General features: G+C 35.3%; 1 protein-coding gene across 4 annotated transcripts in view; it reads left to right on the top strand.

Annotated features, from left to right (window-relative positions):
• The window catches only part of ADGRL4 (adhesion G protein-coupled receptor L4), a 112660-nt gene extending 99107 nt beyond the window's left edge, over window positions 1–13553 (top strand). Inside the window, exons 14-16 of one of the 4 annotated variants that reach the window (XR_003525241.2) lie at window positions 709–761; window positions 3749–5008; window positions 10165–10256. Coding sequence is in view for 2 of the 4 variants with exons in the window: in XM_027625388.2 (XP_027481189.1) it covers window positions 10165–10256; window positions 11593–11761; window positions 12135–12197 (324 nt within the window). In the remaining 2 variants the exon portion in view is untranslated. Of the gene's footprint in view, window positions 1–708; window positions 762–2808; window positions 5009–10164; window positions 10257–11592; window positions 11762–12134 lie in introns of those variants that run through there. The other 3 variants (XR_003525248.2, XM_027625481.2, XM_027625388.2) reach the window with 3 other exon arrangements.
• Window positions 13554–18143: the final 4590 nt, after the last annotated feature.

Genomic DNA, 18143 nt, shown 5'->3' with positions numbered 1-18143 from the left:
AACCAGCCCTAGATGATAAATATTAATCTTTTATCCATATTTTACATAGAAGGAAAGCAAAATGCAAAGAGTTCAATAAATTGACCAGTCAGTATCAGAGCTAAAATTCGAATCCATGAAGTGTGGCTCTGAGTCCATTTATTCTATTTATTTTGAGGAAGCATCTGTTGTTTTTTTGAAACTGCTGAATTATATAAGGCAATGATCTCCAAATGTTTTTGACTAAAGAGCCCTCAGTAAAAAATATGTAACTTAATAAATGTTTACATCTTGAAAAATGGTATACACTTACTAGTTTACTAATATGTGAATTATATAATATATATACAATGTATATTATTAAACAATCTGAAAATACAAATTCAAAATATTAAAGATAACAATACTTCAATTTAATAATTCTCACTAAAATATTATTAGTTTTTTAAATGAAACATTGCTTATACTTTATAGCAATCCAAAGGTCTGGATCTAAGTTCATCTTAACACTTGGTTTTAATGGCTATCAGAGCTGATACCTCACAAAGAGGCATTAAATCTGTACTTTAGTGAGACTATGTAATAGATCACACTGAATGCTCTAACATTCATTTCTTCAAATCTTCAGTAATGCTTTCTAATTGCATTTTGTAATAATATTACTAAGAGGAATGTGTATTTAAATTTATAAATGGAATGCATTTAAATTTGTGCCATATTATTTTCCAGATATTATTTCGGTTAACTTATTTCATCATGAAGAACAAAGCTGCTTTCCAATGGTACATGACTTTTTAAAACTCTAAGTAGAAAACATTAAAAGAGACTGCTAAAAATGTATTACTGACTTTAGAGAAATGATGTGTTGTCTTGATTATGAATGACTTTGAACATGATTGAAACTGTGGATCTAAATGCACACTTCAAATAGTCCTCTTAATAATTTGAATTTTTAAATAACATTTTATCAAATCTGATTAGATCTTCATGTATTTTTAACTTGGTTGACTTACATGTAAGGTCTTACAGCTTGGCTAGCTGACAACTTACTCTAGGGGTAGGGAAAATGTCAGTTCTGTCATTGTCTCATTTGTATATTCTTTATCAGGATTAATTTTAACACACAATGTAGTTAACATTTGAGGTCTTGATTTTTTACTTAGTTAGGGTTACTTTATTAAAACTACATAATGTGATCTGAAAATCCACTTAACAGGCACATATATAGTATGTTGCAGTAGACCATAAGGTAACAAAAGAGGGTGAACCTCTCTACCTTTAGGAACAAATATTCATCCCGCTGAATGGCTCGTACCTGACATGCGGCTTTATATGACATTGAAAAAGTGAGACCAGTATCATATTTTAAAGATTAAACCAGTATTTTAAAGAGTAAACCTTAATTTTTCCTTGGAAAAAAAGATCAAAGGGAATTCTAATGTGCCCCCCCTGTGCCCCAGTATATTATTTTAAGGCATTCTACTTGACCACTAACATGAACCCAGTGACTGTATCCGAACTCAAAAGGATAAAGCTTTGTTGTTCACCAGCACAGGAAGACTATCACATTCTTAGATCCTTTGACCACAGAGAACAGTGAAGACAGTTGTCTCTGTTAGGGGATCACTGGCATAACACACTAAATCCTACTGGTGTTTACAAGGCCTTCACCACTGGTGTCTTGACTAAGTTCGATGAACACATTAATGCCAAACAGCTAACCATATCACTACTCATTAAGGTTTTACCCTCCTACTTTTAACCATTTCTAAAACGAACTCTTAGCAGATAATATAATAAATGTCTCAGCAGTTAAGTTCACGTAATTTTAGATGTCAGTTTAGCTTTTCTTTACTGGCCTTTCATCTGTTGTTTGGTAGTTTTTTAAAGTGCGGGAGCATATCCTCTAGAACTTGTCTACTAGGTATGAATCTTTGCTCTGACCCTTCCTAACTGTGTCACCTTGGGCACATTATATAACTTCTCTATGCCTCTGTTGCCGTAAATATGAAAAAATTAATGATGATGATGATGAGAACAATTACTCCATAAAGTTGGTGTGAGGATGAAATGAATTAAAAATAAAGAACACTTAACAATAATGTCTGACACATAGAAAAATGCTCAATAAATGTTTTTGTCATTGACTCACATCTCAATGTTACACTAGTTTGTAACTACCTGCAAAATGCTATTTTATTCCAGAACAACCATTCATCCAATTGTATACCCCAGCAGTCGATGCTTGGTGGGAGAGCATTGCTATCTTCTAAAGTATAAACCTCAAGTTATTAGTACCATGAATGCTGTTAATATCTCAGATGTTCTATGAAGGATACTGTCCTCTGATAATATTTAGAACCTGTTTAGGTTATTTATTTATATTTATATTTATATTTGTTTTCAGATTGTTTCAGATGTTTCAGTATGTTTCAGATTACTCTTAATATTTTTCTCCTAGAATTGTAGACTGCACTCTCATGTCTCTCTGTTCTCCTCTCTCCCGAGCCAAGTGTGGATAACCTGAGCTGAGGAATATCTCTTAGGTCTGTAGATATTCCTCAGGCTTCTCAATCCTGAGCCTCAGGAATGTGAAATAAGATGAGGCTCATGATGTTCGGAGAGAGATGCTCCCTAGCAGCATCATGTGGGGGGCATGTGGGGGGGGAAGTTAGTCCACTACATGATTCTGACAGCAGGTCAACAAATATTGTGGCATCATAATTTCTTAGAGTTTTCACTAAATTTATACTAATGCAATTTCACATCTAAGCTTTGGAAATTTTATTTCTAGCCATTAGTTTATTAACAAAAGTTTTTTTTTAACAGGTGCTGGTCTAATCCATTGCCTCCCAGCACAGCTTCACGGTGCACACCGAGGGTTTTCTAAGGGGAAGGAGTCCTGCCTAGCCCGGGTGTATTCTTCACTGAGCTCAAACCTTTTATATGAGCTTTTATCCACTACATACTTTAAGGACATTTTATCAGTCTTTGCACATACACACATGTCCAGGTTCCACAACAATTGCAGCATCTGAAAATTTACCCCCTCTTTGAGATCTCTTTTCAAACTGTCATATGCGGAGAGGGTGATGTCCTTGGGGCTTTCTACTAAGAAGCTGGTGTCCTCAGATTACAAAAAGGATCAGGTGTGAAAATAATTTTAAAGCTATGAAGTTATGGTTGCCATACAAAACACAGGATGCCCAAGTAATCTGAATTTCAGATAAATAGCAAATTAGTTTTAAGTGTACCCCACATATTGTATGGGAGATACTTATACTCAAAATTTTTTTGTTGTATATCTGAACTCAAATTTAACTGGTATCCTGTATTTTTACTCATTAATGAAGCAACCCTACAAAAAGGGCCTATAAAGGTGTACATTATACAGAAGAAAATGTGACAGGTACTTGAAAATACAAACTGTATTTACGACTTGCTGAAGAGGAAGTCCTATACTAGTTATAATTTGTGATCTCTTTAAAAAACACAGAAACAGAATCCACAAATAAGATTTTATATAATCGATTACTCACCAAATATCTAGAACATCAATAATAAATATGAGTTATTGATAAATTAGTATTTCTTTTAAACTGGATTTTAAGTTTTTATTTAAAATATAGCAAACACTAATTATAGGGTATTTCATATATATATATACAATTTATATTTACATGTCTTTTACTTTGAGTTAGTTCTGTTGCTGTCATAACAAATTACCACAATTTTGGTGACTTATAACAACAAATCTATTATTTCACAGTTCTGGAGGTCAGAAGTCTGGGCACAGTGTGGCTCAGCCGTTTCCTCTGCTTCGAGTCTCACCAGGCTAAAATTAAGGCATTGGCCATTCTGGAGGTGCTGCGGGATAATTTGTTTCCACGCTTATTTAGGTCGTTGACCAAATTTACTGTCATGCGAATGATTTCCTTGCTGGCTGTTGGACAAGGGTCAGTCTCAATTTGTAGGGGCCTCCCGTATTTCCTGCCTGACCTGACGACCCCCTTTGTCTTCAGTTCTCTCTGACCTCCCCTTCTGCCTCCTCTTATGTAGCACCTCGCTGCTGAATCTCTTCTGCCTTCCTCTTTCATTTCTAAGGGCTCACATCTCACATTGGGCCCAACAGGATAATCCGGGATAACTTCTTTATCTTCAAGTCCATAACCTTATTCTATCTGCACCATCCCTTTTGGTGTATTCACAGGTTCCACATGTTAGTTGTGCCTGTTTTCTCGGAAGGGGGGACATTTTTTTTTTGCTCAGTACATACCCCACTTTTTCTGATACTCTTTGGGATTAGCATTTAAGTAAGGCATTTAAAGATGTGATTCCAATTGATAACAAAAGAAGAAAATCAGAATGAAGACAAAACTTGATTCCAATGTTGCTAGTAGATATTTTTCTCTAAGAGATGATATCTTTTCATTTTAAAAGCTTCAACTGAAAACTACTGAGCCATCTCTGCAGTGATCTAGGGATTGAGAATGGGTCACTCTTTTGGGGGGGTGGGTTGTTTTTAATGCCCTCTTGGTAGGCTAGTAGAAATCCACCCTTTGTCCATGGCAGAAGAGAATTAACTAGGCCAGTTAATCTAAAGGTAATAAAACTATTTGAAAGGACATAGTAGTTGTGATCATGACACATTCTTAAATGAACCAGACTCTGTTTGATATATGTGAAAAATTAAAGTTGGGTCTAAAAGTGCTGTAAGAGAAATTTTCTCATTCTTTTTGGTGAGATCTGACATCAGCATATAGATGGCTTCATCAATTATTGAGAAAAAGACTAAGAAAAGAAAAATGACTGATTGGGATGCTTCATTTTGAAGCCTGAATTTGAAGCCCTTGGGTCGAATGTACCTGTAGGTCTAAATCTTTCAGAATTAGCTCCTGCTCTCTCTCTCCAGCTTATCTATTTAAATTTCTTGTTTAAAAAAACAAGGCACTTAAAAATTTTTAATGCACTCTGTCAAACATCAGCACCTGTGTGCCAGACTTTGAAGCAACTGCATCTATCAATGAAGGTAAGAAATATTCCTTAAGATGAATCATGCCAGGGGAATGATTTTAAATTTAAAATACTAGTTTCTCTCAAGGGTTAAGTTTTCATGACTTGAATGATTTTTTTTTCTTCACAGCTGTTTTCATTCTCTATATACTCAAGTGCTGCGGTGAATTTCAGAATTCTTAGGTTTGCCCCTAACATTCTTGTCTTGCTTATTCCTAGAAAAGTATTAAGGACTCCTAATCTATAAGCTAAATCTGTTTTGTAAAAATTGAAACAAAAATGATAACGAATGACTTTGTTCATCTGCAAGTCATTAATTAGCCCCTGTGCTTTTGTGGCACTAATATTTAGAGAAAAATAATAAGGGAACCACAACTGATAAAATTGGCACACATAGGTGAATATTAATGAGCAAAAGTGTGAGTCATTTTAAAGGCACCATTTCCTTAATTAAGGTTCATATTAATGAGTTTTCTTGTATTTGAAAGAATCGCTCAAGTATTCAAGTCAGTTATCATCGAGGTAGCCTTGCCAGCAAACACAATGCTAGTAGTACCTTTCCAATTATTTAACCTAAAATGCATATATTTCTCTAGCCTCAAAGTCATGACTTCTGGAATAAGTGCAAACATTTATCATCAGAAATACTCTTTAATTCTATATAAGCTTGTTTTGAACTTTTGTTTTTATCTTATCTCAGACTATTTGTACTTAGTTCATAAAACATCCCCTCCAGAAAATACTTTTCCATAACATATAAAATGCAGAGTTTCAACTTAATTCCCACCTCTAAGCAAATAAAGTCATGTGCCTTTGGGTGATACTGATTAGTTATAGTTTTTCACTCTATTTAAAAAAGGGTTTAGAGTAGCTTATATATTTATAGATAGAGAGAGAATAAATACAGGCAGTGTAAAAGCTGCAAATAAAAGTTTTTCCAGTTACCCCGAATTTGCTGAATATTATGATGTTGCATTTGCTCTGAGTTTTGTTAAAGAACTATTCCGCCACTTGTTAAAATGGTAAGAGAGACTTTTTTCAGGACTACTGTGATAGGTGTCAAAACTATTGCAATAGGGGAGAGAGATTCAGCCCAGCTAGGACTACAACAAAACCAGCTGAGAATTTATAGCCAAGGATCAGTTTGTGCGGTGTGGGGAGGGGAGTGCATGGAAAATTACTAAGAGCAGAGGGGGAGGGTAGGGAGTATTCTTGGTAAATTTACTTTAACAGTACTCTTGCTGAAAGGCCGGCCAGTGTGATCAGATCTCAAGGGTGGGGGATGAGGAATTTAATTTGATATTGAAAGTGACCAGATATCAAGAGTGGTAGGATTCTCTCTAAGCTGACTTAGCAGGATTCTTGCTAAAACTGAATTCTTCAAAGATGGACACTGAAGCCCAAGGTTGAGGCTGACTATAGTTTGATCAAGGAGAATTTTTTTTTTCAGTGTTCCAGTGACTCAGCCAAGGGAAGAACATGTTTGCATACAGAATTTGCAGGGTCCAAAACAGTAAAGAATACCAGCATCGTCTGTATTTCCATAGAATTGAACTCAGGTCTGATTTTATCATTTGGGTTTCAGTTTTTAAGAAACAGTGGGAGGCAGTATGTAGATAAGGTGGCATTTAAACAGAGGTGGTGAGGGAATTTGCCTTGGGAATAGCTGAGAGCCCAATAAGTACAGCCCCCCTAAGGCATGCTGGTGGGCTGGAAAAAGGACAGAGAATCCAATGTGAACGTAGTAGACATGATCAAAGGAGAGAGAAGTAAGACTGGAGAGAAGAGGTATAGTGAGAACCAAATCGTTTCAAACCCAGAGGGCATTATACGATCTTTAGGTTTAACTCTGAGTGCTCTGGGAAGCCATCAGAGGGCTCTGAATAGGGACATGATCTGACTTAAATTTTTAAAGGGATCCATCTGACTGCTGTAATGAGAACAGATTGTAGGAGGGCAAGGATAGAAGCAGAGAGACCAATTAGGGGCTTTTGCGATAGCCCAAGTGAGGCACAATGTGGCCTCTCCCAGGATAGGTGCTGTGAAGACAGTAAGTGGTAGTCCTCTTCTGAGTATGTTTTAAAGGTGGAGGTGAAGGGTTTGCTGATGAATAAGGCTGATTTGCTAGAAGGATGAGATAGCTTTTTTTTTTTTTGAGGTGAGGGAAGTTGAAGCAAAAATAGGTTTCTTTGGGGAGAAGAACAGTAGCTTGATTTTTGACATGTTCAACTCCTGATGCCTATTAGACATAGTGAAACAATCAGGGTGTAAGGATGATATTTGGAGCCATTGGGTCCGATCACCTAAGAAGTGAGTGTGCAGAGATAGGTCTGCACTGATATACTGAGTAATCACTTACTTTCTCTGGGTTGCTCTCCTTTGGCTTTACTGGTCATTCGAGGCTGGCTTAGAAATCACATATGAGGGTGTCATTACCTATGTTCTTTTACCCTTCTTTTAAACAGTCGCTGGGCACGTACTGAACGGTGTTTGACTTGCCTATTGACTGGTCATCTCTTCCATTATACTGCAAGTTCCTTAAGGAAGAGCCTAAAGTACATAAGTGTTCTTGAGTGAAAGAATAAATTAAAATCCTTTGCATTTAAGATAAAATCCAAGTAATATTCCCATCCCTGTCTACTTCACCCACCTCTTCTCATACTTCCCATTTGTTGACTCCACCCCAGGTACCTTTGCTAATTCCTTCAAGATCTACAATGTCCTCAACTCTCTCAGGCCTCATGGATTCTTGGATCTCCCAATGCATTAGAATTTATTGGGTCTTGGTCTAAATACGAAACCTAAGAGAAGTACCTCCTGAACCTTTATCTTAATCTGTCTATCCTCATGATCCAAATTTGTGACTTGATAGCATTTATCACAGTTTGTAGATTTCTAAGTATTTATGTCATTATTTACTATATATTTTCTTAATAAGTTTATGAGAACAGAAGACAATGCCTGTTGTGTTCATTAATCTGTACCCACTCCTCACCACCATGCCAGAGACTTGGACCCTTTATAAAATGTTTACAATACATATAAGATGCTTAATATATTTGTATTAGTACCAATGAATATGGATAATAAAATCAGTGTATTTGTGATTTTTTTATTACATAAAACCATAACACCTTTTGGTAAAAATATTTTAATCTGTTTCTCTTATAATGGGGAAAGTATGAGGTTATGGAGTAAGAATTAGTCTCCTGCTCGTCCAGCAGTGCCTGGTTTTTACAAGTATGTAAACATTTCCCTATTGTACAGAAAAAGGTGCTTTCCAGAACTGTATCACCCGTAGGGAATGTTCCGTGGCTGCTCTTCGCTATTTTAGCTGATGATGTGGAACAGCATTCCAAACGTATATGGACTTCTGAGAAGACACAGCAGTATGAGCAACTATTTTTCAAATGAGTTTTATTGAAAAGAGTTTAAGAAACTTTAATATTACAATCAGTCATGTGGAAAAATTATGCATCTAGAGAACAATTTGTTTTGGTTAAAGTTATCTCAGAATTCTTTGTTGAGATAACAAATTCAATATAACTACCTCTAAAATTATTTGCAAATATTCAAACAAATAATGGTTTGACATATTTATACTAACCAACTTTTAATACTTTTTATTATTTAAAAAATATATACTCATATTTACAAAATTAAGTACAATTGCTGTTTCCAAATTCATTTAAAGAAGCTATAGCTATAAAAACCTAGAAGATACTATGTATCCCTCTTTCATAAGTAAAGACTCCTTACAAAATTAAATATTATTAAATTATCATTTCAGTTAGTTATTTGAGCCTAAGATGTGGGGGACTATCAATGCAATCACTTTTAATAGGCTTTCTCTACCCCCTGCAATTGCTGAAGTCTTTCCTGTGTATGGAAGAATTACTGTAGTTAGAATTAATTAATCATATAATTAGAAGTGATGGACACTTGGAAGCAGGAAGAAGGGAATAGACCCTTATTCCTTTAAGATTTTCTCTGAAGGACCTCTCCATGGAGAAGTGACAACATGAAATTATCTGACCCGTTCTTTCATACTGCTTTTTGTAATAGCAATTAATAAATTTTGAGAAGCTATATGAAACTCCTTAGACTACAGAAGGAAAAAACCAACTTTTTTGTAACTATAAGCTTTTTAAATACTAGTGTAAGAATTAGGTAAAAATTAAATTATTGCACTTTGCTATTATAACAAAATGGCTTTGGAAAAAATCTGTTTGAATTAATAAAATAAATTCAATAAAGGCTCAATCTACAAATTATTTTTATATTTAATATTTTTAATTGTTAGTATTCTCATATTAAAGTAGATATACATTCAAAATATTTAATCTTCTGGCACTACAAATATGACTTTAGGTTTTCCAAAAATATAGGAAAAGGGGAAACTTTTCATAATGCAGTGACTTTAAAAGGAGTGAAAATTGTATGTACTCTACTTAGCCCATAATGGGAAATATAAATAATAGAATGATAAATGTTTACTAATAAAAAGTATATACCTCCAAACAAACATTTATTTCATTAATATTTTGAAAGTTTCCAAGGTTAAATATAGGGAAAGGAAATCTGAGCATAAATATTAGGAGACATAGCTAGATGAACCATACAAAAGAAAGTACATTCATAACATTTTCTAGCAATAGAAATTGAAGGTGTTTTGTTGGGTTTTCTAATTCCTCTGAATATCTTTTTTCCAGTTTAATTTTTTAAAGGTTGACAGAATTATCGCTAACACTTCTCCTCGAAACAGCATATAATTTAATGAACAAAAATTTGATTTCTCAAATGTTCACAAAGTTTTTCAAACCAAAATTTAACTTAATATGTATATGAATCCTATAATTGGCAGCAGATGATACTCATCAATCTGTAGACGTGACCATACATCTGAAGAAGTTTCTTGAACAGGGTGTTTAATACGATCTGGCAAATTGCACTACCATTTGTACTAACAATTTTCAGTGCTATCATAAAGATCAGCCACAGATTTGCTTCCTTAAATCTACCAGAGGGTTTTTACTTGGTAATATGCATAAAAATCCCACCATTTTCTAGTTTCTATCTTATTTGAAATCTTTAGTATTTATTTACTTCCTTCATATGTATCTAATTGACTATGAAAATTATCTCTGCTTTGAAACTGATTTATTTTCTCAGGTTAATCTCTTGGCTTTTGGATTTATCATATACAAAGTTTTTCGTCACACTGCAGGGTTGAAACCAGAAGTTAGTTGCTATGAGAACATAAGGTAAATGTCTCTTTAACTCTATTTCTTTAGTAGTTAAAAGCTTTAGTAACTTAAGGCACAAATATTTCTTGAAAGGACTATTTTTAAAATTATTTTTTGTACTTTCTTCTGCCATATTTAAAATACTTATTGTTAAATAGCATTTAATATGTTTAATAAGATTATAATCACCACATATTAAGTGGTAAGTAAAGCAACCTTTTCCAACATAATCCCCTTTGAAAGAAAAGATGATGGCTGTGTTATAGGGCAAAAATAGACCTTAGTGATTTTCTTTGGAAAACATTCCTTGGAGCTTAGTAACTGTGTTTCTTGTGACTCCTAGTTTGCATGCTGCCATGATTTTTCCTTTCCTTTCCAATCCTCTCTTTAAAACTGATTTATTGAGACCTTGAAAATGGTTTGTTCAGGAAAAACTGAAGTGCGCTATAGGGAACATTAGAAACGACTAACATTTGTGTTGCTTGGAAACACTCCTGTAGTTTCAAACCTCGCACAAGATTTATAGTTCGGATTTAGCAAACGTTTGATCGATTACTTTCTTTTACCCCTCACCATTCATAGCTTCATGTAGTGTGCTGGTTTTAATAAAGTTGAAAATGACTCATTTTCTGAGGTATACTGCTAAAACATCTTCTGCAGTATGAAATGATTGGACAAAGAATGAGTGAGAAAATAATCATTAGTTGCCTCATTTTCAAAGCAATGTCCTCAGTGAGCAGGACCGAATATTGCTTGACCAAAGTCATAGGCAATAAATTGAAAATACGGTTTCTTTTTTAATTTTTAAGAAATCAGTGTTCTGACATGAATTCATTTTGAGATAACTGTATTGCAACAGTGAAAAAAAAATCTAGTTTTCTCTCTTATCCTTTCTTGACTATACCTGAAAGGAAAGCAGAAGCTTCCTTTGATGTCATGCACACCTACTGACCCAAGTCCACGCAGTATAGTTTACAAGGTTTCTTAGGGAAAATACCACCTAACAGATATATGTCTTACCTTCAGGAATTATTGCAACATTTGATTTGAAATCAAAGCACATACACTACAGTACACTAGATAAAAATACTTTAAGATTAAGGAAATTCCTTGAAAAATACCATATTTTAATAATGTTGCCTTCATTTTGGAAGCACATCCCTGTCCCAGAGCAGTAACATACCCAGAAGGCTATCCTGTGAAGCTAGAATAATTTGTCAGTTTCAAAATCCCTTGTGGTCTTTGTAGATTTCTTCATTGTACCACAAACTCTTTTCCCACATAATTGGAGGAGTTTAGGGGTGTGTTGAGGATATGTAGCTTTCTTAACTGACACATTTCAAATATGTTCTAGGTCTTGTGCCAGGGGAGCCCTTGCTCTCCTATTCCTCCTTGGCACCACCTGGATCTTTGGGGTCCTCCATGTTGTGCACGCATCAGTGGTAACAGCTTACCTCTTCACCGTCAGCAATGCCTTCCAGGGGATGTTCATTTTCTTATTCCTGTGTGTCTTATCTAGAAAAGTAAGCAATTTTATTTTATTTTTGCCCATTTGTTTGTTTTTTAATTTTGGTCAACCCTACAGCATATTCATGTAGCCTCAGTTACCAAATTGATAAAAATTCTTATTCTCACAGATTTATGTTGAGTCTTTACAGCCTCAATACAGTACACTTTAATATCAAATCAGAAACACCTAGCTGTTCATATGGAAATAGACTTTCAAACAAAACTTGTTCTTAGGAATGTAAACATAGCTTCTATTAATTTGAACATATTCTGACAGATGATGAGAAAACAATACTTTTGAAAACCAAATATAACAATGTGATTTGAAAATAATTCGATGTGATTGTTGCAATTATGTTTACCATTTTTTTTCCTTTTCTTTTTTAGATCCAAGAAGAATATTATAGATTGTTCAAAAATGTCCCTTGTTGTTTTGGATGTTTAAGATAAAAATAGAGAACTATGGATAACTGTTGCTACACATAAAAAAGCCAAGCTATGGAGGATAGCCAATGTATAAAAATGACTTGAACCAATTATCCAATTATTAATTACTAATCAACTATTTTAAATCAGTTTTTCTGTTTACAGTGTAGAAACTGTAGATAAGATACCATAATTATGTACCATATAACTGTAGTTTGCTTTCCTACACGACATAGTTATGTCAAAATAGTATAGCAGATATGTGAAAAGTAATTGATTTCTCAGGAGTGATATCACTGCACCCAAGGAAAGGTTTTCCTTCTAGCACAAGAAATATATGAATGTCCTGAAGGAAATGACTGGATTGCTATTTTTGTGACATGTTGCCTTTGAAACTAGTCCCTTATCACCTTGGTAATGAGCTCTGTTACAGAAAGTGGAATATGAGAGAATGAAGGGGCAGAATGTAAAGCAGGAAAAAAGAAATGGCTATTATAAGCATGAGATATATTTTGAGTAAACTTGGCTTTTTTGTAAGCTAAATGAGAAATTATAGATAAAATATGAATGAACATATTTTGCCATTGTGTGAATTGTTCTGAACTTAAACTTCTAAAACAACTTAGACTTATGTTTGTTATATCCATTTTCTTTCCTAATATTCTAAAAAAGACACAACACTTCACAAATAAAATGACAATTATATTCTGTTTTTTAGGTTAACGTCATAATGGGTATATGCTGTTTCTATACTTATTTCATAGGTTATAACTTCAAATGCTTAATTAGTAATACATAAATGTGCCAAATTATAATATTGTTCATGGCTGCAAATGTAAAAATAGTGTATATATAAAGCTCAGGTATTCTATTCTACAACCTTTCAGTTAGTGAAAAATATTGTTATCTCATTAGGCTAGTGTATTTGAGTTCTTTATTTCTTTTAATTTTAAAAATATTATAGTTCACATCACAATAGTCCCTTTTACTATTTTTAAAAGGGCATTGTAAATATGAAAGTATTCAGAAAGTGAATTGCTATTTTTTTCTGTTCAGAAAAGTACACATTTAAAAATGTTATTTATAACAAAGAAATCACTGAGAACTGTAGAAATGTTCACAGTGGATCTATTTTCTGACAGTTTTCTACTATCTATTAAAGCATATCTGCTTAAATGTATGGCTTCTGTCTATCCTCAAATCTTCTCATTAAAAGGTAGAAGCAGTGATTTTATTTCAAAAATATGTAATTGTCTGCACCTACCTATAGAAGTATGCCAATACACTAAATGCTGTGATTTTAAATTAATTTCTCCAGCTATGAAAATGAAGTCTGTCAATACTTGCTCTAACAAATAAAATGTCATCTAAATGAATGCAGCTACTGCTTTGCCGAGTCGTTTTCTCAAGAAAGATGAGCTACCTGCCAGTATGCCTATACATTTTTAGAGAATCCATGATAAATTTTCATTATATCTTCTGATCTCTTATATGCTAAGCCTATGGCCCATTATTATCATTGTCATTATAGAACAGTGTCATAAGAATGTGATATTGAAAACAAATCTGCTCAATCGATATATACAAATGATGTATGGTATGCAGAATAATAGCCCTACCAACACTTCCACGCCCTAATCTTCAGAATCTGTGACTGCTACCATTAGGTTAGGTTACATGGTGAGGACAATTAAGGTTGCTAATCAGCTGACCTTGACATAGGGAGATTATCCTGGATTATCTGGGCAGGTCCAATGTCACCACAAGTGGCCTTATAGATGAAGGAGGGAGGGAGGGAAGGAGAAAAGGGAACATGTCAGGGTGATACAGCCTGAGACATTTGGACCAGCCATTGCTGGCTTTGAAGACAGAAGCAGTCCACAAGCCAAGGGAATGCCGGCAGATTCTAGAAGCTGAGAAAGGCAAGGAAACGGATTCTTCCCTAGAGCCTCTAGAAGGAAGTTAGCCATGCTGATACCTTTATTTTAGCCTGGGAAGACCCATTTTGGACTTCTAACTGCCAGAACTGTGAGATAATAAATGTATATTATCTTAAGCCACCAAGTTTGTTGATAATTTTTCATAAATTTATTGATAATTTTTTGTAATTATAGCTACCATAGGGAATATTATGGAATTATGTAATAACATCTTTAGAGACAAGCAACTATTCATACATTAGGACAGACCTTAACTTTGGATCTTCTTTTTATCAACCGTCCCATAGATATCATTGGATAAAGCTTGTATTCTTTAGGATGCTGTTTGCAACCTCCTTGGGAGCTTCCTGGGTATATTATGAAACCAGCCCCCATATATGGAGGACAGGGAGAGACCGAAGAAAGAGGCAGGTGACTCCAGATTGGGAGGTGGCAGTTTCAATAAGCAAGAAGACTTGTCTTAGGAGATTTGTCTCAGATGGTCACAAATGAGTAGATCTCCACACCCACCCACCAAATCTTAAAAGTTTATATCGAGGCCCTACCTGGATTCAGTCACATGTACCATCCAGATAGTCTCAACACCACACTCCTATCTCAAGGCTGCAATGTTGAGGCAGCTTCTGGGAGCAGTGAAGACAAGCAGAACGCACATTCCAAGGACTGCGAAGGGGTAAGGAGCCTACGATTGCCCAGGTCTAGCTTTCAGGTCAATCAGATGTCAAGTCTTCTTGATGACTTCCTCCAACAATGAGATTTCAGACCTTCTCATATCGGCTTACCGCCCCAGTTTTCACCTTTTCCCTATAAAAATGTCTTCCGTCACACCAAACTGTTTCTCTTTGCCAAAACTTACCATGGTTTACCAAATGCCCAATTCCTGGAATTTCCTCCTTGTTACAATCATTACCCTGACAAACATTTAGTTATCCCTAATGTGTCTTTCTCTATGAAGCCTTCCTGGACTCATACAAGGAATTAATCACTTCCATGTTTGTGTCACCACTTTATCTAGCACTTAACCTATTTTAACATTCATCACAATGAATTGCAATTATTTAGGCCATGCTCAGGACATTCATTATACCTAATTTTGTTCTTCATTAATGGCAGGTACCTTTTCTCTTTTTTGCTTCCTGAATCAATGTTACAGCCTTCTGCTGCCTTATGGTAACACGACTGATAGGAGGGTCTGGACCCTCTGGACAGTCTGGCTTTTGCTTTAGGTATTCCACACTGGAAACCCATTCAGTGAACTGGCTTTCTCAGGTAAAGCTCTCTGTGCTTGTCTCTAACTGTTAAGGAGTTCAGTGGAAGAGATGGCCCAGCAACCTCAATTTGATGAAGTACAGCAGACAGAGGAATTAGGCTACCAAGGTAGCCTATGGCTACAACTTAGTTTTTCCAGGAAAGACCTTTGGGGATTTGTAAGAAGCTTACAAAACCACTAATAGTGTGATTTATTTTCCATTTGGCTGTTATTCCTCATGTACCACTCACTTCCCTGTTTGATAGTGAGACAAATATTAGGATTTTAGACTCAATCTCCTCAATCCCTAAAACAAATCACAAATTCTGTTATATTGATTTACAAACTCGTCTTTTCTTGGTAAATAAATGGGGATGAAAGGAAATTATAGAATCTCAAGAGATCCAATCAAAGAATTCAATACTTTGAATTCTATTAATGATTTGAACATTGAGCAAATACTCCACATCTACATGCTAGGCATAACCAACAACGATATTTACTAATTTGCTAACATCATTTCTTCAGTCCCTTTCAATTCAATGCCACTCCCCTAAAATTAGACAATAACTCTGCATTTCTTAATTTTCTACCTATTCAATTTAGCTTATACCTATCTTTGATGCCTTACACAGTAGGAGTCTTTTCTATAGATCAACATTATTCTCTAATTTCTCCAACATGAAATCTTTGAAGAAAACACAAATTATGGATCCAGAGAGAGTACCCATTGTTCAGGTGTTTCCTTTACTTGGAATGTCTTCTCCCGTGCAAATTCTACCCATCATTCAAAACCTCCCTCTATGAAGCCTCTCTGATCAATCTGGTCCTTATTATTTCCCCAATCTACTAGAGCTATAGCACAGAGTATACAAGATAACAGAGCACTTAGTAGGAGTCATTGTGAAATTGTCATGAACTTAAAGCTTCTAGGTTTTAGATTACAGATATGAGAGAAATAACTTAGAGAAGGCATTTAAGGGTGGCGGGGGGAGAAGATTACTTCCTGAAAGTTGATACAGATTACACTGATCCATTATTACATTGCATGATCTCATTTAATTCTCACAGTAACATATGCAATTCTATCCTCATTTTTCCATGTGAAAAGTACTCAATGTCACGTAGCTAGAAAATTGCAAAGTCAGTCTTCAAAGTGAAAGCCCCAGCTCCTTCTGTTCCCCCATGGGAACTCAGGAACTGGCTCACACTCTCAGATAGAAAGTTCCACCATTCTGTGGCCATAAACTCATCTATATAGTAGGAGGGCAGTATCCTGTTTATATCCTCTGGGGGATGACATGTTTTTTTAACATAGGATGTTGATATGTCTTTTCTACATGCATATGCAATGTGAAATGCATGCATATCACATGTTTTAAGGTACAATGTCTGTCTTCTTTTCTCTTGGCTTGGTTGCCATTTCCTTCACATTTATTTCTGTTGTCCCGATTCACGCCCTCAGCTAGGCAATTCATTTTAATTACCTGTTATATAGTCTTCATATTCTTCATTTATATCATCATGTTCAAATCATTAATAGAAGATTACATTATAAAAACCTCTCTCCTACCTGTTTTTTTCTCACTTGGAAAACTAATGGGTATAGCTCACTCATTCTTTTTAGTGACTGAGTAATATTCCATACTGAGGATGGACCATAAATTGCATTGCTGATATGCAATTTGGGTTAATGGAGTAATAGAGTAGAAGACTTCAGTATCTTTCAGAAGGAATGTTCTCTATGCCATATAGCCCGATTTTATTGTCAGAAATACTCAATGCTATCTTTTTTCCTATGTTCCGATAATAGACGTGGGCTCGTGTTGATAAGACAAAAGGCTATAACCCTTTCTTTGATGTAGAGGTTCCTTGTTATTTCTGGTAAGTATTCAGTGAAACCATACCATGGATTTGAGATCCACAAATCTCCTTGAGCATTTTAAGTGAAAAGGATTTGAATCATATACCCTAGACTGAAGGCTAGAGCAAGCATTAAGATCAGTAGGCAATCTGAAAGTACAGACATTTTACTTGGTCTTTCATTCAGACGTTACACATCATAGGTTTGGATGGTAGTTACGCTTAATATAAAATGAGAGGGTTGGTTGAGCTGCAATGGATCTCTTCCGGTGCCCGTGTACCATGATTCTAATTCCGACCCACCAGTTGGGGGCACGGTAAATAATAAAATCTATAATGTATATTACAATTTTATGCACTTAAAAATAAGGGGAAAATAATAGCTTTCTTTCCAAATTGTCCTTAAGAAATGTGGTTTCATTTCCTTTTGGGCTACGATTTGCCATATATCAGAATCTAAGGGCCAGGCTGTTCAACCTGAAAATTATTATTTTCTTTCTTTTCCTTAATGTATCCGAAGTAGATCTAGAAAGATCTCCAGTATGCAGGGGGGCTAATTATCCTGGCAGTCAGTTAAGCTTTGGAAGTTTTAGGTGATAAGAACAGAGCCCTAAAAAGGACCCCCCGCTACTGCAGCATGCTGCGAAGAAAGAAAACGTTTGCTGCCATCCCTGCAAATATTGTTCAAATTACCCCCGAATCCTTCCGGTTTTCCGTGCATCCTGGCTCCTGGAGCGCGGCACTGTTTTCGTAAGGTCATTTACTCTGTCACTTCAGCCCACTCGGCAATCCTGCCAACTACATCTTTCCCTCAATCTTATGCAGGAGGCTTTTCTGCCAGACCGCATGGGACCTGAGTGGGGAAAGTAATTATTCAAAACAACATGGTTGTGTGTTCCTCAAGTGCCTCCAGCTTCT

This window comes from Zalophus californianus, chromosome 4, assembly GCF_009762305.2.
Source record: "Zalophus californianus isolate mZalCal1 chromosome 4, mZalCal1.pri.v2, whole genome shotgun sequence".
Taxonomy (NCBI): Eukaryota; Metazoa; Chordata; class Mammalia; order Carnivora; family Otariidae; genus Zalophus; species Zalophus californianus.
The sequence above is the reverse complement of the archived record's forward strand: the minus strand, read 5'-3'. Positions and strand labels throughout refer to the sequence as shown.